At 47.3% G+C, this 27232-nt stretch overlaps 1 protein-coding gene across 1 annotated transcript in view; it reads left to right on the top strand.

Annotated features, from left to right (window-relative positions):
- The window catches only part of LOC147437714 (WD-40 repeat family protein / beige-like protein), a 168731-nt gene that overhangs the window by 90342 nt on the left and 51157 nt on the right, over window positions 1–27232 (top strand). Inside the window, exons 12-24 of the mRNA XM_086486596.1 lie at window positions 122–759; window positions 1069–1153; window positions 1758–1952; window positions 2747–3295; window positions 3572–3715; window positions 3828–4331; window positions 4402–4541; window positions 20111–20180; window positions 20273–20356; window positions 20442–20498; window positions 20978–21046; window positions 21448–21534; window positions 21681–21797. Coding sequence (XP_086342722.1) covers window positions 122–759; window positions 1069–1153; window positions 1758–1952; window positions 2747–3295; window positions 3572–3715; window positions 3828–4331; window positions 4402–4541; window positions 20111–20180; window positions 20273–20356; window positions 20442–20498; window positions 20978–21046; window positions 21448–21534; window positions 21681–21797 — 2739 coding nt within the window. The remainder of the gene's footprint in view (window positions 1–121; window positions 760–1068; window positions 1154–1757; window positions 1953–2746; window positions 3296–3571; window positions 3716–3827; window positions 4332–4401; window positions 4542–20110; window positions 20181–20272; window positions 20357–20441; window positions 20499–20977; window positions 21047–21447; window positions 21535–21680; window positions 21798–27232) is intronic.

Raw genomic sequence — 27232 nt, 5'->3', positions numbered from 1 at the left:
ATGCTGCTGAATTACTGGGTTTTTTTTTCCCCTTTTTCTTTGGCCTGTCAGAATTAGTAAGAGAAAAGCTTCTGGCTTAATACAGTGGAAAAGAGTTTGAGTTGTTTTTATGTCTGAACAGGTTCTTGCATCTATGGCAGATTCGAATGGACAAATATCAGCAGGGGCAATGGAACGCCTGACAGCAGCTGCTGCAGCTGAGCCGTATGAGTCTGTGCGTTGTTCATTTGTATCATATGGAACTTGTGGTGTTGATCTTGCGGCTGGCTGGAAGAAGAGAAGTCGCATGTGGTATGGTGTTGGGCTTCCTGTCCGGGGGGTTGTATTTGGTGGCGGAGGAAGTGGCTGGGACTCATGGTTGTCTGTGATAGAGAAAGACGAGAATGGAGACTGGATAGAACTTCCCCTTGTTGAAAAATCTATTGCGATGCTGCAGGCACTCCTGGTGGATGCATCTGGCATCACAGGTGGCACTGGTGGCTTTGGTTATGGGGGAGGAGCTATGGCAGGGACTGGAGGAATGCATATGATGCAGCAACTTCTTGACAGTGACCAGCCTTTCTTTACAATGCTTCGAATGGTGCTTCTGTCTATGAGGGAGGAGGACAGAGGGACTGATATGTCTTCACAAAGCTTTGCGAGGACCAGAAGCAATGCTGAGAGTGCTTCCAGGCTTTCACGTGTGGACTCTTCAAACATATTATCTGGACATCTCGCATCTTTACAAAATAAAAGAACCAAGGCTTCTTTACTTTGGTGGTAATATCAGCAAACTTGGGCTTTCTTTCTGTAATGAGATCTCTCTTGCAGAGTTTAAGGTCATGATATTTGTGCCAAAGTCTACCGAATGCAATCATATTCATCTAATGTTGTGCTTGTTTGCCTAATCATTCCAAAAGTGGGTGTCTACTGTGCCAATTTGTAGGAGCATCTATTAAGGGCATCATTTATAAGACTACGTTGATCTGATTCGTGGAGTAACCTTTGTGTCAGTTTACTAAAAGCATTGACAAATCGAGATCAAAGACATTTATTAGTTTTTTTTCCTTCTTTTTTGGGTGTCAACAGTGTTCTTGCACCACTTCTAACAATTCCATTGACCGAATCAAGGAGGCAACGTGTCCTTGTTTCGGCATGTATAATGTATTCAGAGGTAAGCCCTGCAAGAGATCACCTTTTTGCCTTGTTTGAGTTCTTTGCTTGCTTCTGCTATAATTCAGGTCACAGTACTAAGCAATATCTTCAATATGGACTTTTTTTTTTCATTTAAGGATTCTTTTGCTGATATTTAGAAACGCCTGAAGTTCAGAAAGTCTGCTTTTATGTAAAGACTCATTGTGTAGTGAATTTTCCTGTAGCATGAGTTTCTTCTACTTGACCAGCTGTCCCTCAAATTTCATTGAGCTTGTAGAACATTGAAGGGCCTTGAAAAATCTTCTATTGATGTTTCTAATGTCCTATACAGTTGGAATTCTACATTGGGTCCCTTTTCCCACCTTATGAATCCCTTTAAGTCAAGTACTGAGAATTTTCTGAAGTTTCCACACCTTTGCATCATCTCATTTAGAGAAACTTGGTTAACTTGCTAAAACGCATGTGAAAAAAAAGATCTAAAGCAAGTAACAGTCGAAGCATGTGTGTGCTGCTCCAGTGACTGATAATGGCCTGTCAATATTGTTCATATAACCTTCGAAATTTGGCACCCGGATGTGTGTCATTTGCCTTTGAATGACATTTGCCTTCTGAAATTTGGGCAGGTTTGGCATGCAGTCAGTGCTGATAAGAAAGTCCTTCGTAAGCATTATCTAGAGATGATCGTTCCTCCTTTTGCAACTCTACTCAGACGTTGGAGGCCTTTGTTGTGTGGAATTCATGAACTTACTGATGCAGATGGCCAGAGTCCATTGGCAGTTGAAGATCGTGCACTTGCCATTGATGCACGTCCCTTGGAGGTTAGTTTTATACTTTGTGTAGACTAGCGGTAGACTTTCAAAGTCTGTTTGCTATCTCCAAATGCAATATGATGGTTTGCAGGTTTTATTTTCTCTACGACTGAGTTTTGACCAATAGTACTCAGGATTTGCAAGAAAATCTTGTGCCAGCTCTTACTTAAAGACAATTTCTAGGCTTCTGGGAAAAAAATTCATGTATTGGCATGAAAATGGAATTGCATGTAGAAAATGCCACCCACCATGCCATCATAATTTTTGTGGGGATCAAGAGGTTTGTGAGTGTTGTGAGCTCTTTACTCTGACTGATTTGTGAGTCAAGGAGTACGATCACCTGGATTAAGGAAACTTCATGGCTAATGAAGAAGTCTCGGCATACTCCAAGGTGTGGAGCCATGTATAAATGAGGGACCCTTCTCATTCCAACATTACATTTTTTTGGGAGCTGTTATTTGGTCATTGGAGATTACTAGACTTAAAGGCTTTCTACATATTTGTACACATCATGACGTTACCAGTATATTCTACCTTTAGTACACTCCAGCATACTCCTAGAATTTTTGTAATACATTGTTGATCGATGATCTTGAATATGCCAATCATTATTGTATCAGTTTTTGAATACATTGAGTACCAGCATTTGTAAGAATTTTTACTTTGATGAAACTATTGAGTACCCTTAAAACTTCTCGAATTTTCAATTAGTTAATGTAATGATTTGTTGTGTCAAAATATGCACGGTTATTTACTAAATGTTTCTGTTTCCACTTGTGCCTGAAAATTTTATGGCATGATAGGCTGCTGCAGCAATGGTGACTCCTGAATGGGCTGCAGCGTTTGCATCACCTCCAGCAGCAATGGCCCTGGCTATGGCTGCTGCTGGAGCAGGAGGAGGTGATTTGAACACATCTAAAGGAAGTCAACAAAAGCGTGAGCTGTCAGCTTTTGAGAGAAAAACCTCCCGGCTACGTAGCTTCACAGCCTTTCAAAAGGTACCTGAATCAACTAAAAATCCTGCTCCACCCCCAAAAGATAAAGCAGGGGCAAAAGCTGCTGCTATGGCTGCAGCTCGTGACCAAGAGCGTGCAGCTAAAATTGGCTCTGGGCGTGGTCTTGGGGCTGTAGCCATGGCTTCTTCAGCACAAAGAAGGACGAGTAGTGACAGGGATCGAGCAAAGAGGTGGGGCATATTTGAGTCGATGAATATGGCATGGGTGGAGTGTGCTGCTGTGCCACCAAGATCAGGGCATGATTTTTCTGACAAGGAGAACAATGCTGCTAGTCTAAAGTTATTTCTATCTTTATCAGAGATAGTGGAGACTTCCCGGGCCTTGCAGTACTCAGAGGTAGGGTAAGGGTTGATATCACTCTCTAACAGTTTGGTCTCATAAATCATTTTGGCCATTTGAAGACGTTAATATAACATTTCATTTCATTCCCCCCCCCCCCCCCCCCCCCCCCCCCCCCCCCCCCCCCCCTCCACACACACACACACACCCCCTCCCACAACATACACACACAGACAGAGAAAAACTCACACTCACTCACTCTTCTCCTGCCTGCCTGTTTTGGTGAAGCATTTATATTCTGGTCTGACATGTAGACAATCTATGGTATGGTAGGCCAACAGGTGCACAATTCTCTTTGCAGCTGATCTAAGTGACAAAGCCAGGGGTGTACATGCATGGCGATCACTTCTAAGACGTCTTTTAGAAATGGAGGCACTTTTTGGGCCAGTTGCTTGCAGTATTTCACAAACTCAAAAAGTTGGTATCTGAAACGCCCCCCCGCCCCCCCCCCCCCCCCCCCCCCCCCCCCCCCCCCCCCGCCTTTTGAAATTTTATATGAAATATGGGGTCCAACAACTGTGTTTGGCAGATCTTTTGGAAATTGGATTCCACGGAGAATGCTTTAAGAATGCGAAAGCGGCTGAAACGGAATTACAAAGGCACCAATCACCATGGAGCTGCAGCTGATTATTCAGAACTGCAGTTATCTATAGAAAGCAGCAATGATTCACCATGCATGATTAACAATAATGAAGGACTACTGGCGGGCACATCCCTCCCATCTGCTGAAGCTGCAAAGCTCTCTCCAGAGCAACCAATATTTGAGGAGGCAGGAGAGGAGGAGAGTTTTCAAGCTGATGGAGGGGAGTTTGAGGACCGCAGAGAAGATCGCGAGTATCGCTTAAGCATATCCTCTAAGCAGTCCTCTTTGGATGAACACAATGCGCTTGCATCAAGTACAGGACCAGCTCCAGCCTTGGGTTCTGTTTCGGGTATCACACGGATGGGATTGACCGACCCACATGACAAACTATTTTTGGAGATACCAGTGGTGATGGTGCAGCCTTTGAAAGTGTCAAAAGGGATTTTTCAGGTAACAGGATGTTGCATTATTGTATTCCATCTCCCTGTCATTTCACATTGAGATATTTGACATATCACAGGTGACATCGAGGCGCATCATATTTGCAGTGGATAATGATGCTCCCATAGATCAGCCCGAACAAGATGCCACTGATGGGAATGAGGAGAGGACTGGAAAACTATGGCCTCTGTCTGCCCTTAGGGAGGTTTATAGCAGAAGGTTTGTTGTACTTATTATTTATTCTCTTTTTATGCCAATACAATTGGTTTGTTTGTATTCAGTGAGGTTCTAAGGCATGGAATTATGAATCATGTGCATTTTGTGAAGCTCAAGATCACTTTCTTTCAAGGGTGAATATGGGCTTATCCTGGATTCATCTAGGTATATGTAAGGTAACTGCCACGGGCTCTCCACTTTGCAGGACTCCCAAGTTTCATAGCCCGAGTGAGAGAGACCCTGGGCCTTTATAAAGAAAACAGGAGCCCCAAGAGCTGGGTGCTCCGTTTGCTTTTCACTGCTAAAACAAGGACTCCCCTAAGCTATGCGTGGAAAACTGCCAAAAGCTGCCGGAGCTTGCCATATGTGAACAGCGCAAACCGTGATGCAGTTTCCGGAATTGGCAGCCAGCTTTTCTCTATGCAATTTGTGGTGCCCTCCTTATTTGAAGCACAGACAAGCTTTAAGTGGCCCCTTTAGGTCCATTGCAGCTTGCCACGTCATCACACTCGTGACGTTATAAACTTATATGTATATATATACATGGACAATTTTCTTTTTTTGTAAATCTTTTTTGATTAATTTACAAGTGGGAAACCTCAAAGTGAGGAAAACCCATTAGAAAGATCAAATACAACGGGAAGAACACAGAAGTGTTCCGTAAATAGCAAACATAAGAGAGCTGTAGGATATCTGGGGATATGTCCCCAACATCAAGGGCAAAATGTAAGGATTTCCTAAGTGAAATCTTGAACGAAGGAAAGGGATCTGCATCATGCTGATGGAACATGTGAAAATTGCGTTGACGCCACAAAAACCATTGAGCCCAAAATCTGACTCATGTGAAAAAGACTGCAAAACATTGAAGGGAATTTGGGACAATGCCAAAAGCCCAGAACCGTTTGTGAAAAACTGCCGAGGGAAAGCGGAGGTGCATACAGGCTGATATGCGGTCAAGGAAGGCCATGATGAAGTGACAATCTCAAAGCAGGTGTGTGACAGTCTCATCACAGGCTGAACTTCTGACACAACGAGAAGAGCTGATGTGACGCCCACTGAGGAGAGTTCCAACATGAAGAAATCCCAGCAAACAGCACCATAGGAACAGACGTTCTTGTAGAGGCAAATGAATCTTCCAGATTGCAGTAAGAGCCTTTCTCCATCATTGATCAGATTTATGCAAAGACCATAGCGCATTACAATGGTCAGCCAGCCAAGACTCATGCAGCAGAAGCATAAATGCTGCGGGCAGAAATGGCAACAAAAGGTATGTCCCATTAAGTCCAGTCTGATGTACGGCATCCATTGGCTAGTGGCGGAATGGGCAGGAAAACAGCCAGCATGTGCTCAAGCGCTGTCCAAATCTGGCAATAATGCATGCCCAAACCAAAGCGTGCTGCTACTTGAGAAAAACAAAGCATATTCCCAGACATGTCAACTACATCAACCACCGTGCGTATGCCTTATCAAGAAAGAAAGCATGCCTGGTGTAGCTACTGGTCATCAAGAGTAAGAGAGAATGCCCTACTCCAGTGAATGCTTTCCAAGCATAGTGAACTCCCATTTGTTTGTTGTCTGCCATGCCATGAAATATGAGCCGTAATGGCTTTCCAAGCAAATAGTAAACTAGAGGTAACCCAACAACCAAGAATATGACCGATCATCTTGCCAGACACAATTTCCAAGAGGGAGGTCTGCCAGTGACCAAAGGCGGAAGCAGTAACATACTGACATAGTGAGGTAATCATGACTTTCCATGGTTGAGACTGCTGTGCAAGGGTAAGTAATAACATGGCCTTCCTTGCAAGAGCGTGGCGGTGAAGGTCGAAAATATTTAGTCCCTCCAAAACGCTTCGGAGTGCAAAGTTTTTTCATTGATAACAAACGGAGTCCTTTTTTTTGGGATTAGTGGGCCACAAATGAGATAAAATATCAGACATGAGTGATGTGAGGTGAGAACGAGGCCAATGCAACAATAGCAAGTAGACCTGAACATATGCCATCATGATGCTCTGGACAATACGGAGCGAACATGTAATGGCCATGTGGTAAATTTCCAATACTGTAACTCGACATTTAGGCGTGGCATAACCCAACCCACTGGTCGAGTATTAGTTACCTACCAGCCAATAGGATAACCCAAGTGTGTGACAATCACGTGTATATCAAGAAAATCTCCGGGCCATAAAAGATGATATTGGTCACGTGCATTAAGAGGCAAGAGTTTGGATTTTCGAAAATTGACGACCTTAAGGCGTGTGCTGCAAGCCCAAAGGTATCCAATGCCTGCATAATCTCTCGCATGTCATCTTGGTTATTGCGAGGCATGAACAATCAATCATCAACATAAGCCTGCCCAATAAAGTCATTTCCAAAGGGTAATTGCAACCCGTGAAGACGACCAAGCGAAGTCAAGTAATCCAAATGCAACAAGAAGGGGTGAGTGGCAATGGCATAAAAGCACTGAGGGGGCAACCTTGCCTGACAAAGCATCCAAGTGGCTAGGGGTCAGTCAGCTCACCATCAAGAAGGCCAGAAGAGGTGTCACGAGGACGTGGCAGTTATTAACCATGTCACAGAGATGTGGCAACTGCTAACCTTGGTTGTTGGTTTCTTTCCAATGGGGTTTATTTTATTTATTTTGAGACCCTCTTTTTGAAGTAGCAAACGGTCGGACATTGTATGGCCAATGTGAACGTTAGATTCACCCGCAGACGGGAAGTGGTCGGCACTGGAATTCGTATGGTAAGAGGATGTCTAGGCTCAGAGCAAGATCATATAGGTCCCCCCGTCGCACTTAGCAAGTTGGTGGATACTAGGAAGTGAACTCAATTAAGGCATAAAGTCAAGGTGGGACTACCAACAAAAAGTATCCGATAGTTGGGCCACATTGTAGTTTTGGATGCGGTCCCAATGAGGATAGATGGTCAGAAGACCAGTGGGAGCCCAACGGAAGCATCTCCTAAAATTTAGAGAACTGCTATTTTGGGCCACGAAATGTGTTCGCGTCATTACCTTCGGTATGACTAGGGGAACACTTTACAACTCTACCGCGAAGTCAACTGACGCACCAGTTGAGATATTTTTAGCAGGGAAAGCCCAAACTCGGAAACTGGGCGACGTGTCAGCTTGTGAGCGATTCTGCCACTCTGTGAGGCAAAAACGAGCTGCATATCATCAAAGGGGGCGCCATTTTCAGCCACAGGCGGATTGCAACAGGTACAGAAGCTACGGAATGCTTACCTTGCCCTCTATGCACAGTATGGTGACGGGAGTGATGCCCCGCACGCTACATACTGCTCTCTTTCTCCCCTACGTGCAGTTATGTGATGCCCCACAAGAGGGCTACTCATTTGACTGATGTACAGTTGTGTGGGTTCATGCTTTTGTGCTGAGGCAAGAGCCTCCTTGAGCAGGAACAGGGGTAGCTAACTGCTGCTCCAAAGCAGGCACTGGTGAGGGTCATAACCTCACCGTACAGGTGCAAAATCAGCGCTGTGTATGCGCTGTAATTTGACTGTTTTTCAGCCATACGGACGCCAGGATCATTGGGAATCGTGCCCCACTGGCAAAGGACAGTTAGGGGACTGTTTGGGGCTGAAAACAGGGCAAAAACCAGTAAATACAGCGTGCTGAATTTACTGTTTTTGGACAGGAATCAGAGGGTATACGACAGTGCAAGCGAGTTCCAGCAGGGGAATTGGTTTCGCGCAAGTTTTGGGGCTGTTATGCTGCCGAAATTTGGCCAAATCAAATGGTATCTAGGTGGATACACGTGAAGGATTCCCAGGACCTTACCTTGTAATTTACCCTCCTAAAGAATAAAGAAATACCGAAAGGGGCGCCAATTTTGGGGCCTACAGGTTGTCGGCGTCTGCTCGGAGCATTCTAGCTTCCGAGCCGTGTGTGTGATGAAGTGTTAATTCTCGTTACAGGTCTCCTTTGCAAAGTGCTGTGTGTGTGTGTTTAAGTAAAGAATTTCGGGTGAAAGCCAACGCCTACCGCCCTACGGGCCGGTTTCAAGAGGTACTATGAGCATACAAGAAATATACAACGTTGGCGAACTTAGGACTGAATCCAAGGGCCCGCAATGTGTCGGCAATGAAATCCCACTGTATCACATCAAAGGACTTTTCAATGTCTATCTGCATGAGAAGTACATCTTGCTGGGTATATTTGGCATATTCCATTCCAATTAAGACATTAGCCAAATTATTTATGATTTGGTGACGAGGGATGAAGCCATACTGAGCCGGATGAATACCCGCAAGAAGAGGATCCTTGATGCGATGAACAATATCTTAACCAAGATTTTTTATATGAACGGAGAGTAATTGGCCGCCAGGATGCAACAGTAAAAGAAGTTACTCGTACGAGACTTCTCTCACTGAGCTCGTTGCTCGCTGAAACCCCCCCCCCCCCCCCCCGCGTATCTCCCCCTTTCGCGCTGCCCCCAAGCCCACCCCTGCCGCTCCCGCTTGTGCTGCTACCCTCCCTGCTCGTCTTCTGTTTTACACCCCCCCCCCGCGCGCGTCTCCCCCTTTCGCGCTGCCCCCAAGCCCACCCATGCCGCTCCCGCTCGTGCTGCTACCCTCCCTGCTCGTCTTCTGTTTTACACCCCCCCCCCCCCCCCCCCCCCCCCCTTTTGTCCTTGTGTGTTCTTTGCCGCCCCTCAACATTTCGCCCTCTTCCGCAGTAGACACAGATGGAAGACTCTGCTCCTCCTAAGAGGGACTTAACTGAAGCTCCCTCGCCCGACATTGTAGAACCTACCATCCAACTTGCTCTTTCAAGGACAGAACAAGCAAGCTTAGAAGTAGAGATGGAGTACCTTCATGACACCTCTGTTATCTGCAAGATGGTCAAAACCCGACCTAGCAGAGGAAAGGTGCGCGACCTCCTCCAGGCTTGCCTTCTATCGGATGTTCAGCTCCTTGGGCGTGGCTACTACCAAAATCAAGTCTGAAACTCTCGAGATGGTGTCCAAGGTCATTGCAATGAGCCCCCTGGCTATCCGAGCAGTCAGGGCTCACTTCCGACAATGGCACCATGGTTTCGATCTGGCTAATGATGTTCTTGTCGAGGAAGCAATGCCCATTTCGGTCTATCCCCCGGCCTGAGGAGAGACTACCTCCCGCTACTTTCCAACATACGTTCTAAGATTGGGATGTTTTGGATACGTCGCGTACAGCAGCTTCAATTGTTGCCAAGGCAGCAAGCATACCTACTGTACGTGTTCTAGTTCAAAACACTCACACCATCCCGAAGATAGTTCTAGGACGTGGAGTATTCATGGCTCCCGAATCAGTGTTCATCTGTAGACCTATTGGCCATCTCATAAAGGCCTGTCCACAGGAGGACCCGACCCTCGACATAGACCCAGCCTACCAAGGTTGGCAAGGCTCATCAGGCAAACACGCAGGGTGCACGTAAGCCTGGCCAACAAATGTATGACCCGAAGGTAACTGCAAACCATGAAGACGCTCAAGCGAGGTCAAGTGATCAAGATAAATCAACAGCGGGTGAGTGGCTATAGCATACAACAGAGCACTAAGGGGGCAACCTTGCCTGACCGAACAACCAAGAGGCCAAGATTCTGTTAATTCGCCTTCCAAGATTTCCGAAGACGTGCTACATGCATACAAGAAATAAACCACATTGGCAATTTTAGGACCAAACCCTAGGCACCTCATCGTGGCAGCCATGAAATCTCACTGTATAGTGTCAAAGGCAAGGCCTTTTCAATATCAACTTGCATAACGAGCACATCCTGATGAGTGTACTTAGCATACTCCATGCCGATCATAACATTGGCCAATTTGTCCATAATCTGACGACGTGGAATGAAACCATATTGAGCTTGATGGAGTCTTGCAAAAAGATGGTCCTTAATGCGGTGCACTAGCATCTTAGCCAATATCTTGTAAATCACCGATATCAAAGTAATCAGGCGCCAGTGAGAGAATCGCTCGCAAAGCGCTTGCTTAGGTAGCAATTTAAGTAAATATTCTTTCCAAGATAGTGGCAAATCATGTTTTTGCCATGCTGCATTTATCATGAAAGAAATGGAAGTTCAAGAGCCTCCCAAAAGGAGAGGAAGAATTCCACAGTAAGCTTATCCCAACCGGGAGACCGCCAATGGCCCAAAGCAAGCAAGGCACTAAGCAATTCCGAGGCAGTGAACGGGTCCTCAAGGCAACATGCATCTTGTGGGGGTATGATCGGATGGACAAAGGAAAGCATCAATTGATGTGCATGGCAAGCAACCGAGGATGCCTGAGAAGGAGCAACAAACACAAAGCCATGGCATCAGCAAGTTCTTGCTTTGAAGAAGTCCAAACACCTGGGGAAAGCATAACCCGCTTGATTACTTGCGAGACCCTCCCATGATGCAAATGTTTGAAAAATTGCTTCGAAGCACAACCTTTATCCATGAAAGCCGTTGACGGGCATGCGTCTGCCATTTAGCAAGTTTATGCTTGTCATTATGCTGAATACACACACAAGCTTCGCACAACTCCGACATCTCAAAGTCAGACAAAGGCCGCAAATCAGCCAACACTTGCAACTGTTGACAAGCTTGCTTTGCATCCTTAACATCCCCTCGAGTGCACTGCATGTAATGCGTGCCATAGGCATAAATGACACTTTGCACCCTCATAACAAAGGATACCACGCAGCATCAAGATCAAAATGCATGTGAGCAAGAAGCGGGGGAATAATATCAGAAATCATGTTACGAAAAGCTGCATGAGTGAGATAAGCATTGTTAATATGTAACACGTTTCCTAGAAAGAGGTCGATCACAATGAGACTGCCCAAAACTCACATTCAACAAAACAGGGTAATGATCAGATAACTGTAAGGTGTAGTCGATGCTGACCTCACATACAAAAATCCTCATATTGTTGCAGATTAAGCAAATACCATCGATCCAACCGTGCTCGATAAGAAGAGTGAGCAACATGCTGAAAAGTAAATCCAAGGGCATTTGGGTGCAAATGCCGCCATAAATCAATCATCGGAGTAGTAGCAAACAGATTATCCCATTCTAGCCTTTCCGCAGACAACATGTGTGAAATTTGTGGTACTATCATCCATCGCAGAGGTATTATTAAAATCACCGCAAAGGAATGCATTTGAAGTCCATAAACGAGAAGAGATGTCTCGCCATAGAGCAGACCTTTGTCCAGATGCTGTATGCGCATAAACACCTCCAAATTCATATACCTGACCGTTCATCAAGCATTGAACTACCATCCAGCGGCCCTGCGGGCTGTGGATCATTGTACAAGAGGACTGGCTGAAGCTCATGCCGAACCAGCATCAATAAACGTGAATAGTCCTGCAAACCAGCATATGCAATCCAATAACCAGCAAAATAAGAACACTGACCAGCAAAGTCATGGTGATTGTGTTCTTGCAAAACAACTATATCTGCTCTACATGTATGTACATAGTGCCAGGTGAATCGCCATTTGTCAAGGTTACATAACCCACGCACATTGTATGTAATGCATTTAATGCAACTGTGCATTATAAATCATGTGTACATTGGCAAGAAACACACGGATCAACTCGAGATGGCCATATGGACATCTCCATCCACCACATCCATACCAGAACCCATCCGCTGAGTGAAAACAGGAGACTTGTCCATAGAATCTGCCTGAGAGGTGGAAGCCTCATCCAAAAGCACATCCTTATAAGAATGCATCGCTTTTTCCCAAGCATCAATCAACGTGCGATTGTCATTGCAAGGAAGCTGCTTAAACGATACATTCTTGTTGGCATTAACAGAGGAACATAATTACGGGAGGAGGTTGGAGTACGAATTTTCACTGTCATTTTAGGCACCGCCCATTAGCTAACATCACCCTACCCAGCATTCTTGCCTTCCCTTGCATTTACATTCCCAACATCAGTAGAATGCGGATTTTTGTTTTTCCCTTTCTCTACATTGGGAATCACCTTCATATTAGAAACTCCATTCAATTTAGCTTCACCAATAGATTTGCCTACAGGGGCAGGGGCAGAAGCAGGAACAGCCGAAAGAGGAGGCTGTAGAACTGGTTCAGGACATTCAGATTGCATGTGATCAAATCTACCACATCGAAAACAGGAGTTTGCAAATTTTCCCCCTTTGAGTTTAAAAGGACGCTTGCCAACCCATGGATCCGAGTCGGTTAACAATCATTTTGGCCATCAATTTATATACTACAGGCATGAACATAATTGGCCGCCAATGGCATAATTCTTCACATAATGCATGCTTGGGTATCAACTTGAGCAAGCCTTCTTTCCAAGAGGATGGAAATTCTTGCTGCTCCGAGGCCGTATTCATCGTGATTAGCAGTGGCAGCTTTAGATAATCCCAAAACGACAAGAAAAATTATGCAAAAAGGCCATCCCAATCAGGAGCTTTCCACCGGCCCAAATCAAGCAAGCTGGCATACAATTCCATCTCAGTGAAAACAATTTCTAAGTCTTGAGCCAGTTCCATCGAAAGAATGAGAGTAACATGCGATAGAAACAACTGACGCGCTTAGCGAGCTTCTTGCATAGGAGAAGGAGCCTCAAAGATCTTGCCATAATGAGAGTGCAGGGCTTGTGCTAGCTCGCGTAAGGAGGTCCACTCCCCTGACGATAATTTAACTCTCCTTATAGCTTGAGACTGCCTAGAATGATGTAATTGCAATCTCTGAAGACCCCCCCCCCCCCCCCCCCCCACACACACACACACACACACACACGAACCTTCTAGAATCTTCTAAAACTTTTTAGATTTTTCCTTCTAGAAGCTTCCAAAATGAACTAGATGTTCGCATCTATGACATTACTCCTTCTCTCATTACTCCTTCCAAAGCGACGAGGAGCAGTTTCGCTTCTTGGTATGGGGCCAAGTCTTAATGGATGCTATTGATAAACTCACGAACTTTGATAGGTGCTCGATGAAGATTAGAGGCAGGTTTCTATTTTCCTTCACTTGCATCATAACCTTTCCACTGTACAAGGTACTGAAGTCTACACAATGCTTGTACCCATTTACATTACATAACGATTAGAGGCGTGTTTCCATGTTCCTTCACTTGCATCATAACCTTTCCACTGTACAAGGTACTGAAGTCTACACAATGCTTGTACGAGAGGCTCTGCAAATTACTGCGGACAGTTTTATAGAACCGGTGCTATGAGTGGAATCTCAGAGTGTACTCCTGAGGGTCTCATAGGCTGCTCCATCCTATGATCTGAAGACACCTCTGGCTACACCTTCATCGGCGCCTCAGACTGCTGATCCAGCTAATTCAGTGCAGCCTCTGGCTCCTGCCAAAGCTCACTCTGATCAAGTGGTCTGTTTGAAGGTTGCTCGCGACCATCTACAACAGGTCTCTCCACCTTCTTTTTTTTCCGAGAAAAAGATCCTTCTATTAGTTAATGAAAACTGCCCATAGGGCTACAACCTCCTCTGCAAGAGAGGGCTACAACAAGCATGATGGGGGTCTCCCAATGAAAAAACAACATATATACAATGAGGCTATATTAAGAGATGGGAGGAGGGAAGAGCCACACAGGTGGACAGTAGTGCCATCTGAGCACCCCCTGGACTATGGTGTAGAAAGGCCCAGGGCGCCAAAGTCGAAGGAAAACCTCGCGGCACTCCCGCATGCGGTCGGAGCTGCCCTGTAGTCCCTCAAGCTGTCCTTTGAGAGTATGGATCAGCTCTAGCCAAAAGTCACGAACAGTCTCTGCTGGTGGCACAGGGCGAGCCTCAAAGATGCGGAAACAGCGGGCGGGCCAGATGAACCAAAGTGTCAGGCCACTGATGAGCTCCCAACACTCCTCTCTCTCACTGCACCACTCCTGTGGAGTAAGCTCTGTAGCAGGCTGGAGTGTAGGACGTCCCCCCTGCATCCTTATCATCCTGCTGGTGGAAGATAGCTCAAACTGAAGTGCCGGGCCCGTGAGGGTGGACCAAGCCGCTACCCCCCAAGTGTACTGTCGAGCCGTGGAGACAGCAGGCATCAGCCGAAGAACTCGTAGCCACACCTGCTGGGCCGAGGGACAGTCCCAAAGACAGTGACGCTGACTCTCCACCAAATGGTCACAAGCTGCACATGTGGCCGAGAGACCACTATGCACTAGCCAGCTCCCTACTGTTGTGGCTCTGTGTGCGACCAGCCACTGAAACAAGGTGACTCGCCTCGGCTGTCTGGAGTCCCACAACCTCTCCCAAAAGTCTGCCAAGAACTCGACGGTGAGACCCTCCTCCTGCCAATGACGTGCTGCAGCGGGGAGGGCCTCTCTCTATGCTGCTAGTATGTGCCGTCCAAGCCGAACAGTGTACTGAAAGAAGGGGACTCCTGGGTGGTCTGCAGAAGAGAAGGGGTCCCTCCATAGCCACTCACCAGGATCCCACTGTACTCGTGCCAGTGGACAACACTCCCAAGCCCAAAGCCTTCAGTGGCCTGTCTCAAGCGCTGCTGGGTCAGGGTCTATGACGCAAGTCCTCCCACAGATGCCCACAACTCGGATCCTCTGAAAACAGCACTCTGCTACCTGCGGGGCCTCTACTGCAACTCGCTATAGTCGTCCCCCACCTTGAAGCTCGAAGAACAGCGTTGGGACAGTCTATGAGCAGGCCTTGACTGAAATGAGAACCTCCAGTCTTGTGAAGGCTCCCATCCACTGGGGTGCTATTGGATCGAGAGGCGTGAGCCACTCAGCTGGAACTGACTCTGAGATGTCCTGACACATGCGCTGCACCCCTCTCATGCCCTGCAGTTGGAAACCCTGTACCTCCTCTGACAAACCTGTGAACTCTAGCCAGTCACCTAGAGAGCGCGCTGGACCTGATGCCATGGGACCCCAGGAAACATGAGGTCGACTACCAACCAAGTGGCCTCTCTGAGTGCTAACCATGGGGTTCCAGACGAGGGGTTGCCGTAGGCGCTCCTCCGTGCACATCGGCTAACGCTGCTCAAGGCCACGCCGTAGGAGCTCCCAAGAACGAAGCAAACTCACAGCGAAATGGTCCTCTAGTCTCCTGCTCAAACCAACTCGGCGCATCTCTGTAAAGATCCATCTGGTTGAAGTTTTCCAAGGGCCTCCTGATTGAGGCACCCTGGCACGAAGCCTGTGCAACAAGAACTCCTTCTAGGGCTCCTCACCTGGAAGAAGTCCTCGGACTATGAACTTCCCTAGAAGGGCTCTGCTCTGCTTTGCTGGATCAATGATCCCAAGCCCTCCCTGAGAACAAGGAAGCGTGATGACCGACCAAGCCACCTTGGCTCGGGCCATCTGAGTGTCACGTCCTCACCAAGGGAAGTTCCTGATCAGCGTCTCTACCTGGTTGATACAAGAACTCGAGAAGATCCAGCAGGAGGTGTACCACATAGTCGCCAACAGCACCTGGTTGGCAACTACCACTCTACCGGCCAGCGCGACAGACGTGCTGAGCTCCAATGTAACAGCTTTCTCCTGATGGACAGGAGAAGAGGAGCAATGTGTTGCTCGGGAGACAAGTCCAAACCAACCTGACAACCCAAGTATCGAACTGGAGTCCCTGGGGGAATCCACCTGAAACCCTCTCCTGGCATCCAATGTGGCATAGGAGCACTACCAACCGAGAAAGCCACTGTCTTTCTCCAGTTGATCAGTGCGCCCGATGCACAACAGAAGGTCTCCAAAGCCTGCTCACATCTGTGAAGATTGGCCTCCTGGCCATCTAAGTACAAGGCTGAGTCATCGGCAAACTCAGCGTCCAGTAACTCCTCTCCCCGAACAGGGAGTGCTAAGCCCCGAAGACCAACCTGCTGTGACACCAAAAATCTGCTCATCGCCTCCGCATAAAACAGAAAGAGAAAGGGGGCAAGAGGGTAGCCCTGTCTGACCGAGCGTGTGAGCATGAAGCGCGCACCCTCCCCCCTGCCAAAAGCACCTGACTGTGAGCCTGTCTGTACAAAGCTGACACCCCTATGATCCAAGCATCTGAGAAGCCCATCCTACGAAGAGTGCCCTCTAGAAAGTCCCAGTAAACTCGGTTGTAGGCCTTCTCAAAATCGAGAAGAAGAATCACAAGGTCCTCACCACGGAGCCGTGCCAGGGCAGAAGCCTCCCAGAAAGTAAAGATGTTGTCAAGGATATTGCGTTCCTTGACAAAACCTGTCTGAGTCCCATGTATAAGGCTCTCTAAAAGTGGCTGAATCCTCAAACTGAGAGCCTTGGCAAGAATTTTGTAGGCTGAGTTGAGGATGGTGATGGGGCGCCACTGACGAATCTCATCCAAGGAGCCACCCTCCTTGGGAATGAGGTAGATCAGGCCCTCACTCATGTTGTCAGGCATCACTCCTGTGTGCAAAATGTACTGAAAAGCACTACAAAGATCTGGGCCAAGCAGTCCCAGTACTCGAAGAAAAAGCTGGGAGTCAACCCATCCTCACCTGGACAACTACCACGAGGAAGGGCCCTTAGAGCTGTGTGCAGCTCCTCAAGCTGAAGTGGCATCTCTAGCCTTTGGCGCATCTCCTCTGTCACAAGACATGGCATCTCTGCCCAAACCTGCTCCCTGCATGCATCCTGCCGCTCTGATTGAGGCTCAGCCGACAATAACTCATGGTAGAAGTCAGTAGCAACTGCACGCATATCCTCGGGCTCACAAGCAACTGACCCATCGGGCCTCCTCAACTGACTGACCTTGGCATGCGAATGTCGAGGCCCCACTGTCTCAAAAAAAGCACCAGTCACTCTCTCACCCATCTGAGTCCACTGAGATGCCTGTCAGTGGAAGGCAAACTCATGACGCCTCTCCTCTGTGCTAGCAAGCTCCTGTCGAGCCTGCTGTAACTGCTCCTCCAACCATGGACTGTCTAGATGCTGCTCCTGCATCCTCTGCAGTGAAGCAATGCCCCGTCTGAGACGTTGCTCCGCCTCTCTCGCTGCAGCCCGACAAGCGAGAGACTCCTGAAGAAAAAAGTGGCTAAGCTGAGCTAGGCCTGCGGCCACTCTGTCTGCAGGTGAATCCTGTTTGTCCATACCCTTTGTCCAGAGAGCCTCTACCCTCTCTCTGAGTGCTGAGTCCAACAAGACCCTCTCTGGGATGCGGAGCATCATGCTCCCACTCCTCTGCCGATCTGCCACTGTGAGGATCACGGATGCATTGTCCGAGAAGGAAGTCCCTGCCAGGATGCCCACTGAACCCCCCAAGTCACTAAAGTGGTCACTAGTGTAGAAGCATCTATCTGCGATAGATTCACTTCTCCCACTCTGCGGTCCGATCTAGAGAAGGCAAGACAGTCTGGGGGCCTGACAAAACCTGAGTGCTGCCATGTATCCGAGACCCTCAAAGTCATACAAAACCTCTCCCAAGCAGCCAACTCGACTCCATGCACAGTAGCATGGCTGCCACCAATCGTGTCAGAAGGGTCCTCCAACATGTTGAAGTCCCCTCCTATGCACCAATGATCGGCCTGCGGCAAAGACTCAAAAATCTGTGACCAAAACTCTGCACGAGCACTCGCACATTGGGCGCATAGATGTTCAGGAAGCCCACAAGGCCACCCTGAACCTGCATAGTAATCCACTGAGCCCTGTCGCACAATAATCCCTCTGCCTACAATGGCTTGCTGCAATGAGTCCGCAATAGTCATACAGACCCCTCCCTGGATGCCTCCAGGTCCAAAAGCAGCTGACCAAAAGGTATCATACCGTCCACGCAAATCTGACCACAACGCCGAATGCGGCTCTCACACAGATGGTGCCCCTGAAGCATAAGGAGATCAATCTCTCCTCCCACAAGGCAACGTTGAAGCTCCTGACGCAATCGGCCCGGCTGAACTGGGGCCCACCTAGTCCCTGCACGTTCCATGAGACGATCCTCATGGGGAGCGAGAGGAGAACAGATGCTGCCGCAACAGTAAGACGGGCTATCTTCGAGGCAGGCTTGGATGGGGAGTAATCCGCATCCGAGCGGCCTCTAGATAGGCGTGACTGCAGTGAGTGCCTAGCCCAAGCCCAAGCAGAGCGAGCCGTACGTAGCTGAATCTTCTCTGTCTAGGAGTCCTCATGAATGTATACATAGCAAGGCAAACACTGCGTATCAGCAAAGAAGTACACCACAATGTGCCTACATCTTGCTGAGTTTGGGGGTGTCATCGCAAACTTGGCCAATGGCCACAAAGTCTGCAGCATATCTGTAACTCCAAGTTCTCCCATGTGGTGAGAGAACTCTAAAACCTGTGTATGCAACCATCCCACCACTGAGTCAAGGGACCACTCTGTCTCGGTCCTACCACAGAGGGGGAAGGAGAAACCAATTGCTGAGTCCAGGGCCTCTGTCCCCCTAGCGGCGAGGAACAAAACATGGACCCTGAAACAGGCTGCCTCATGGTCTGCTGCGGAGTCACCGAGAAAACGAGTGAACCCGTAGTCGAAGAAGTCCCAGCGGCGTGTGATGTCAATGCTCGTCAGCCCATGAGGGATGGCTGCAAGGGAGGATGTCTGAATCTGCAGAGGGGGCCGCAAGAAGGGCTGACCCTCTCACACTAGGCGACTCGTGGCAAAAGCGCTGCCAAGAGATCTCCTAGCCACCTGAGAGGGAACAGTCGCCTGAGCCGACTGAGGAACTGGAGCAGGAGGAGGAGAGGGAGCTGGGGCGAGAGCAGGAGAAGAGGGGCGGGATGGGGCGACAGAGGTAGAGGGGCGGGGTGGAGAGGCGACGGGAGCAGAAGGCGGGGAGGATGAGGCAAAGAGAGGGAACTCTTGGGGGGGGGGGGGGGGCGCGGCTGTCGAGGGAGAAGCGGAGGTGGAGGCTGGTGTAGGGATCTCCTCCTGCTCAAGAGGACCAAAACGGTTCCCCGTGGGAACCCACTGCTACTGAGTCGGCACCTGAGGGCCACTCTGAGTGCCAGGCTGTCGCTGTGGCCCTTGGCGTCGGCGGCCACGGGTCTGCTGCCATCCCTCCTCTGCTGGAGCCCTAGGCTCGGAGGGTGGCTCTGCTTCTGTACGCTGTGCCGCTGGCTGTGGCTGCTGGTCTCTCCACCTTCTTGTAAACAGGAATAGGTTGTGTCTATTATACATACATATATGTGCGTGTTTCAGCAGCTGGCTTCCCAGGCTGCCTCCATTATATCTAATGAGCCTCCCTTGTTTCTGCCACCAGAGGCTGATCTGTGTTTTTGTTAGTGAGAGAAGCTGTCTTTGCCTCAGGTTTTGAAACAGGGAATTACTTTTCTTTCCTGAAAACCGTTTTTGTCCTTTTTTTATTTTGTAAGTGCCATTTCTTTCATCACCTTCAAGTCTATTCCTCTCAAGAAATCAGACAGTTACAAACAGTGTGAAGCTCTGCCAGAGCGTACTTAATGATTGTATCATTTTAAGGCTATGAGTCATTGCAATACTCTAGTGTGGAAATTCAGCTTCAAAGAAAATTCATTATATCATCAGATGGTCGGTTGCACTTGTGGTGAGCAGGATCATGAAGATGCTTGTTAATGCTTCATTTAAAACCTGGATCCAAGAAGCCTGAACTTAGTTTTGTCTACCTGCTAAAACACGGGAAATGTTTTTACTGGCAGGTACCTGCTTCGAAGAAGTGCTTTAGAGCTGTTTATGGTGGATAGGTCAAACTTTTTTTTCAACTTTGGGGTGGGTCAGAATAATGTGAATGGAAATTCGCAAATTTGCAATTTGTGTGACATTGTGTATGAAGCTCAAATCCCATCTTATTTATGGGGCAGACAGCAGATGGAAGGAGGAAGGCATACAAAGCTCTTGTTCAGGCTCGACCACCTTTTTTGAAGAATGTTTATGCTGGAACACAGGTGGTTTCGGTTTCTTTGTTTCTTACATTTAAGGCTTGGTTGTAAGTATTTATGCTTGACGAAAAGTTTGTGCTGTGAGTTCCAGAGGCCAGAGCAACTCTTGAAAAGAATGCAGTTGATGGAGCGCTGGGCAAGATGGGAGGTATGCAGCGAAATCTTGGTTTAAAAATGCTGCGCTATAATCTACGAGTTGCACTTTAATCTACGAGTTTACTTGATACTTTTGTCAAAACATTCACTTAGTTATAAGTTTTTCGGGACAGAGAACATTGTCATTCAAGGATTGTTGGCTTTTCCTTTTGTGGAGGGGAGAAGGGCGAGAAAGATGTTGTTTTTCTTTAATGAAGAGGAGAATATCGAGAAGATTTTTGTAAGATGTCCAAGAGTGCGTCTTTGTGTAATCGTGTAGGGATCTGGCTTGAATGCAGGCAGGTGAAAAGATGTATTTTTTTAATGTCAAAGGAATGCAAAAGCTTTGTCTTTAAATGTTTTGAAACAAAGAAAGTGTGTGGTTTCAGCAACTTGTTGTTTGATAGTACGCCCAAATATAGTGAACAATTTAATATCTGTTTGTGCTTGTTTTTATATAAGCTGAATTTATATGCTTTTCGAATTTTCCAGATAAGCAATTTTGAATACCTGATGCAGCTGAACACGCTTGCTGGAAGAAGCTATAATGATATCACCCAGGTATGATTTAATACTTCTTTTAGTGCTAGGCTTCATAATGACTTAGTCTGCCCTTGATCTCTGGAGTCATGACAGAAACTCAGTACGCTGTTCATGTATGCTCATGTGTGTGTGTGTGTGTGTGGCGTGTTGTGTGTTGGGGAGCATATGTTAGTACCTAGTTCTACACCCAGTATTGGGCACTGACGACGTTAGTGGGGATGTCATGGTATTTAGTCAATACTATGCATGATGGAGCTGATGGTTATATTGTCTTGTGGGTGACTACCATGGGTCTGTACCTTGCACTTTCCTTCAAGGGTGAATCTGGGCTTATCCTGGATTCATCTAGGTATATTTTTGCAAACTACCACATGTGCACTTTTTATTTATTTGACTAAGTCTGCAGCACCTGTATGCAGTATCCAGTTTTCCCTTGGATTCTTGCTGACTATACATCAGAATCCTTGGACCTAGACAATCCGGGAATTTACAGAGATCTAACAAAGGTAAGAGGAGCGGACCCGCAATTAGATGTGTCTTGCTGCCCATTGTCATGGTGTGCAGAAAAGTTGATTTTCTAGAACTTATGCATTTTGGAAAAGCTAGAGATTTTTAGGCCACGGGTTTCTGAAAAGCAACTGTTTGCATGTAGCCTGTCGGTGCCCTCAACAGTACACGGCTGGAGAAATTTCTGGAGCGGTATGATAATTTTGATGACCCTGTGATCCCTCGATTTCACTATGGCTCTCACTACTCGAGTGCTGGCACAGTTAGGTGACTTTCCCCTGTACTTCCAAGCGCAGTTAAACGTCTAACAGTTTTTTTTTTCTTTTTTGGGTTTTTTTTGGGGGTTGGGTGGAGGACATAATCTACTTCCTTTGTTGTAACATAAACATTACACTTGAGAACGTCAGCATTCGTTTCTAGCAGCAGCATAGAAGAGGGTGGTATAATTAACTCACAGCTGTCCTGGGAGTTTTGAGAAATTGAGGGAGTTAACAGTAGTGTAAATTATTTAGCTCAGCGTCACATGAAAGCGTGTTTTGTCGCTTCGAACGAAACAAAGCGAAACAAGAAACGCTCGAAACATTTTGAAACAAACTTCAATAGGGGGACGAAACGTGTTTCTCAGGTTCAAAAAGAAGGTGGTCTAATTTTAAAAAATCAATATTAGCCATATAGTGTATTATGTGCAACGTGTTTTATCACTTGTGTGACCATGTATATAGGACGTATCCACCTACTAGACTCCTAATTATTATGTTTCCTGTAACCTCTAGAAACATGTGTTTGATATTGTGTTTTATCTTGGTATTTTGAAAGGAAATGCCTCAAAATGACGAAACGATGAAAAACGCTAAACGTTTCTTGTTACACTGATTTAGCTTTAGGTCTTAATCTGGTGAATAATCTGGTGAATGTATCAAAGTGTTGGACTTAAAGCAACTACTTGGGTAGTTGGCTGCCTTTATTGTTACCTATAAACATGCCCTCGGTGTGGATAAATCTGAATGATGAGGGCTGAAATATTGGCTGAGGGCCCTTGCAGCTTGTCATGGTTATGTCCGACTAAAATTTGGTTGCTTGTTTTATGCAAGTTCAAGGTGTATCTATCCTCCTTTGCAAATAACAAAGTTTCGCTTTGGTGTGCCTTGAGTAAAACTACTTGTCACATGGACTCTCTTGGAGCCTTATAGTGACTCTCACAGACCCTCAGTCTTGTACCATGAACACTAGTTTTTTGCCATTAGAAGACACTCAATTGTTGATCATGAGAAAAATCACGTTGCCTTTTTTTTGGGGTGAAAGTCATATGAGTTTCCTCTATGCATCACATTTATGCTTCTACACCTAAATCTGAAAGATAATTTCATTGCAAATATGTAGTCATGCACGAGATGGGGGTGGCCATAATTAACCCACTGTGCTGGGATTTCTGGGAAATAGAGGGGGTTAACAGTAGGATTTTTATTTAGCCTTAGTTCTTAGTATTTCATATGAATACTTTGATGCACATATCAAATTGTTTGACTTAAAGCAACTCCTGTGGTAGTTGGCCGCCTTAATTGTTACTAATAAACATGTTCACGATGTGGATAAATCTGAATTATGAGGGCTGAAGAATTGGCTGAGGGCCCTTGCAGCTTGTCATGGTATGTCCGAGCAAAATCAAGTTGCTTGTTTCAAGCAAGTTTCCTGTGTATCTATCCTCCTGTGTGAGTTTGATGCACATATCAAATTGTTTGACTTAAAGCAACTTCTGTGGCAGTTGGCCGCTGTTATTGTTACTAATAAACAAGTCCACGGTGTGGATATATCTGAATTATGAGGGCTGAAAAATTGGCTGAGTGCCCTTGCAGCTTGTCATGGTATGTCCGAGCAAAATTAAGTTGTTTGTTTCAAGCAAGTTTCCGGTGTACCTATTCTCCTTCGCGAGTTTGGGGTCACGAGAAAAATCACTACGCTTTTTTTGTGAAAGTCAAATGATTTTTCCTTTATACATCCTGTTGTATGATTCTAAACCTAATTTGAATAAGATTTTGTTGCAAATGTGTGTAAATGATGCGTGATTCTATTTGCACAGAAATAATCTCCTCAAGGATAATTGAACACTGTGACATGTTAAAGTATATAACTTCCAAATCTTTTTATTTTGAGGAAGGAAAAATTTGTTTCATAAAACAAGGGAGTTGTGATTGTTCCCTACATAAGAAATTCAGGGATTACTTCATAAGAAATTTAGGGATTAATGCAAAAATCTCTCTAACAAACCGTATCTAGAGCTATGCTCTATATTACTTCACCCTATCAAGGTCGAAGTTTGCGCCAGTGAGCGGAGACATGGAGCTGATAGAGGAGGGACACACTTAGGTAGACATTGATGACTTTTACTTGGGCTTTTTTTTTTTTGGGTGCAAGAAAAGATCCTTCCATTAGTTAATAAACTGCCCAAAGGCTACAAAACCACCTCTGCGAAAGAGGGCTACAACAAAAACATGGGGAGACTCTCCCAGTGAGGAAACAAAGTATGTACAATGAGGGCTAGATCACGAAATGGGAGGAGGAAAGAGCCACACTGGTGGCTGAGAGTGCCATCTAGGCCACCCTGAACAATGGTGAAGAAAGGCCCTGGGCGCCAAAGTCGCAAGAAAGCCTCTTGGCACTCCCGCATGCGGTCGGAGCTGCCTTGGAGTCTCTCAAACTGACCCTGAGTGTATGGACCAACTCCAACCAAATGTCACGAACAGTCTCTGCCGGTGGACATGGCGAGCCTCGAAGATGCAAAAGCAGCAGGCCCACCAGGTGAACCAAAGTGCCAGGCTGCAGATGAGAGCTCCCAACACCACACTCTATCACTGCACCCCTTTGGGGGATGAGCTCTGTGGTAGGCTGGAGTGAGGTCGACTATTACCCACGTGAATCACTATCATCCTGCTGGTGAAAGCTAGCTCAAAATGGAGCGCAGGGCCCGTGAGATTGGACTGTCGAGCTGTGGAAAGGGTTGGCATCAGCCGAAGAACCCGAAGTCAGACCTGCTATGCGAAGGGGCAATCCCACAAACAGTGGCACTGACTCTCCACTGGCTGGCCAACAGGCTACACATGCTTCCGAGAAGCCACTGTGTACCAACCAACTCCCAATTGCTGTGGCCCGGTGTGCAACTAGCCACTGAAACATAGTAACCGGCCTCGTTTGTTTGCTGTCCCACAACCGCTCCTGCTCCTAGAAGCCTGACAAGAACTCAGCAGTGAGACCCTCCTCCTGCCAATGAAGTGCTGCAGCTGGATAAGCCACGCTCTGTGCTGCCAAAATGTGTCTCCCCAAGTCAGTTGTGTACTGGAAAAAAGGTGTTCGTGGGTGATCGTTTGAGGAAAAAGGATCCCACTAGAGCCACTTACCCGGGTCCCACTGCACTCGGAACAGAGGACGGCTCTGCCAAGCCCAAAGCCGCCAGTGTCGTGTCTCAAGATCTACCGGGTCAGGATCTATGACACAAGTCCTCCCAAAAATGCCTACAACACGGATCCTCTGAAAACAACATTCTTCAACTTGTGGCGCCTCAACTGAGACTGTGCAGACAACCCTCTCCCTGAACCTCGAAGGACATGTGGGGTACTAACTCTGAGCAAGCCCTAGCTGCAATGAGGACCCCCAAATGCGTGAAGGCCCCCATCTATCTGGGAGTTGTTGCCTCAAGAGGGGTATACCACTCAGTAGGTATAGCCTCTGTAATATCCTGACACATGCTCTACGCTTCCCTCAATGCTCGTAGCTGGATGTTCTGTACCTCCTCAGGAAGGCATGAAAACTGTAGCCAGTCACCGAGAGTGCGGGTTGGATCTTGTGCCATTGGACCCCAAGAAACACGAGGCCTACTACCAACCAAGTGGCCTCTCTCTCTGTGCTAACCATGGGGTTCCAAACAAGTGGCTGCCTCAAGCGCTTCCCCATGCAAGTGGGCTAGTGCTGCTCTAGGCCCCTAGCTGCTCCCAACACCTGAGCAGGCTCACACCAAATCGGTGCTCCCAACTCCTGTAGGCTTAGGCCAACACGGCACATCTCTGTAAAAATCCATCTAATGGATGGGCTCCAAGTGCCACCCGTATGAGGGACGCGAGCACGAATCCGATGTAGTAACGGCTCCTGCCAAGGCTCCTTTCTTGGAAGAAGTCCTCCGACAACAAGCTTCCCAAGGAGTGCTCTGCTCTGTTGTGCTGGGTCGATGATCCCCAGCCCTCCCTGTGAACATGGTAAGCTGATGACTTGCCATGACACTCCTGGGCTGATTGGGTGTCACGCCCTGACCATAGAAAATTCCTGATCAGCCTCTCCAGCTGGCAGATGCAGGAGCTCGTAAAGATCCAACAAGACGTAATGTACCACATAGTAGCCAACAACACTTGGTTGGCCACTACAAGTCTGTCAGCCAGAGAGAGCCGTGCCGAGCTCCCATTAAGCAGTTTCCTCCTGATGGAGAGGAGGAAGGGGGGTAGTCTGCTACTCTGGAGACAAATCTAAGCCAACGTGACAGCCCGGATAGCGTACAACAGTCCTTGGGGGGAACCACCTGAAGCCCTCTCCTGACGACCAATCACTGAGTCCACTGAGATGCCTGCCGATGAAAGGCAAACTCATGACATCTCTCCTCAATGGTGATCATCTCTTGTTGAGCGTGCTGCATCTGCTCCTCAAACAAAGCACTGTCTGGGTGGCGCTTCTGCATCGGTCTGAGACGCTTCTCCTCCTTGGGTGCAACCAAGTGAGCTACAACCACCTAGAGGAAGAAGCGACTAAGCTCAGCTAGTCCAGTGGCCACTCTAGTAGTAGGGGTGCCCTGAGTGCCCAAGCTCTTGGTCCATAGTGTGACAAACCGCTCTTTGAGCTGTGTATCGAGAAGAATCCTCTCGGGGATGCGTAGCATCGCATTCCCACTCCTTTGACTATCTGTCACAATAAGAATCACTGGCGCATGATCTGAAAATGTGGTCCGTGCTAAAATGCAAACAGATGCTCCCATGTCACAGATGCGGTTGTTGGCTATTCAAGATAGATTCACTCCTCCTACTCTAGGGTCAAAGCGGGACCGCACAAAACCTGTATGCTACCAAACATCTGAAATCCTCAAGGTCATACATAAACAAGGAGCCACTCAGCCCCGTGCATAGTAGCATGGCTACCTCCTATTCTATCCAAGGTGTCCTCCAACATGTTGAAGTCTCCCCCGACACACCATTGCTCTACATGCGGTAACGACTCTACAATATGCGACCAAAACTCAGCTCGTGCACTAGCCACATTGGGCGCATATATGTTCTAGAAGCGAATGAGGCAACCATGAACCTGAATAGTAATCCACTGGGCCTTGCGTGACACAATAATACCCCTGCCCACAACGGTTTGCTGCCATGAGTCTGCAATAGTCATACATACACCTCCCGATGCCTCTTGGCCCAAAAGAAGCTGACCAAAAAGTCTCATAGCGGCCACGTAGAATCTGACCACATGGCCGAATGTGGCTCTCACACTGATGGTGATCTTGAAGCATAAGAAAATCAATCATACCACCCACAAGGCATCATCTATGTAGCTCTTGACGCAAGTGACCTCTTTGACATTGAAACTGGAGCCCGCCTAAACCCTACACATTCCATGGGATAATCCTCATGGTATTAGTGAGAAAAGACCAATGCTGCAACCGCAGCC

This window comes from Adiantum capillus-veneris, chromosome 17 (genome assembly GCF_014529385.1).
Source record: "Adiantum capillus-veneris isolate H3 chromosome 17, ASM1452938v2, whole genome shotgun sequence".
NCBI lineage: Eukaryota > Viridiplantae > Streptophyta > Polypodiopsida > Polypodiales > Pteridaceae > Adiantum > Adiantum capillus-veneris.
The sequence above is the reverse complement of the archived record's forward strand: the minus strand, read 5'-3'. Positions and strand labels throughout refer to the sequence as shown.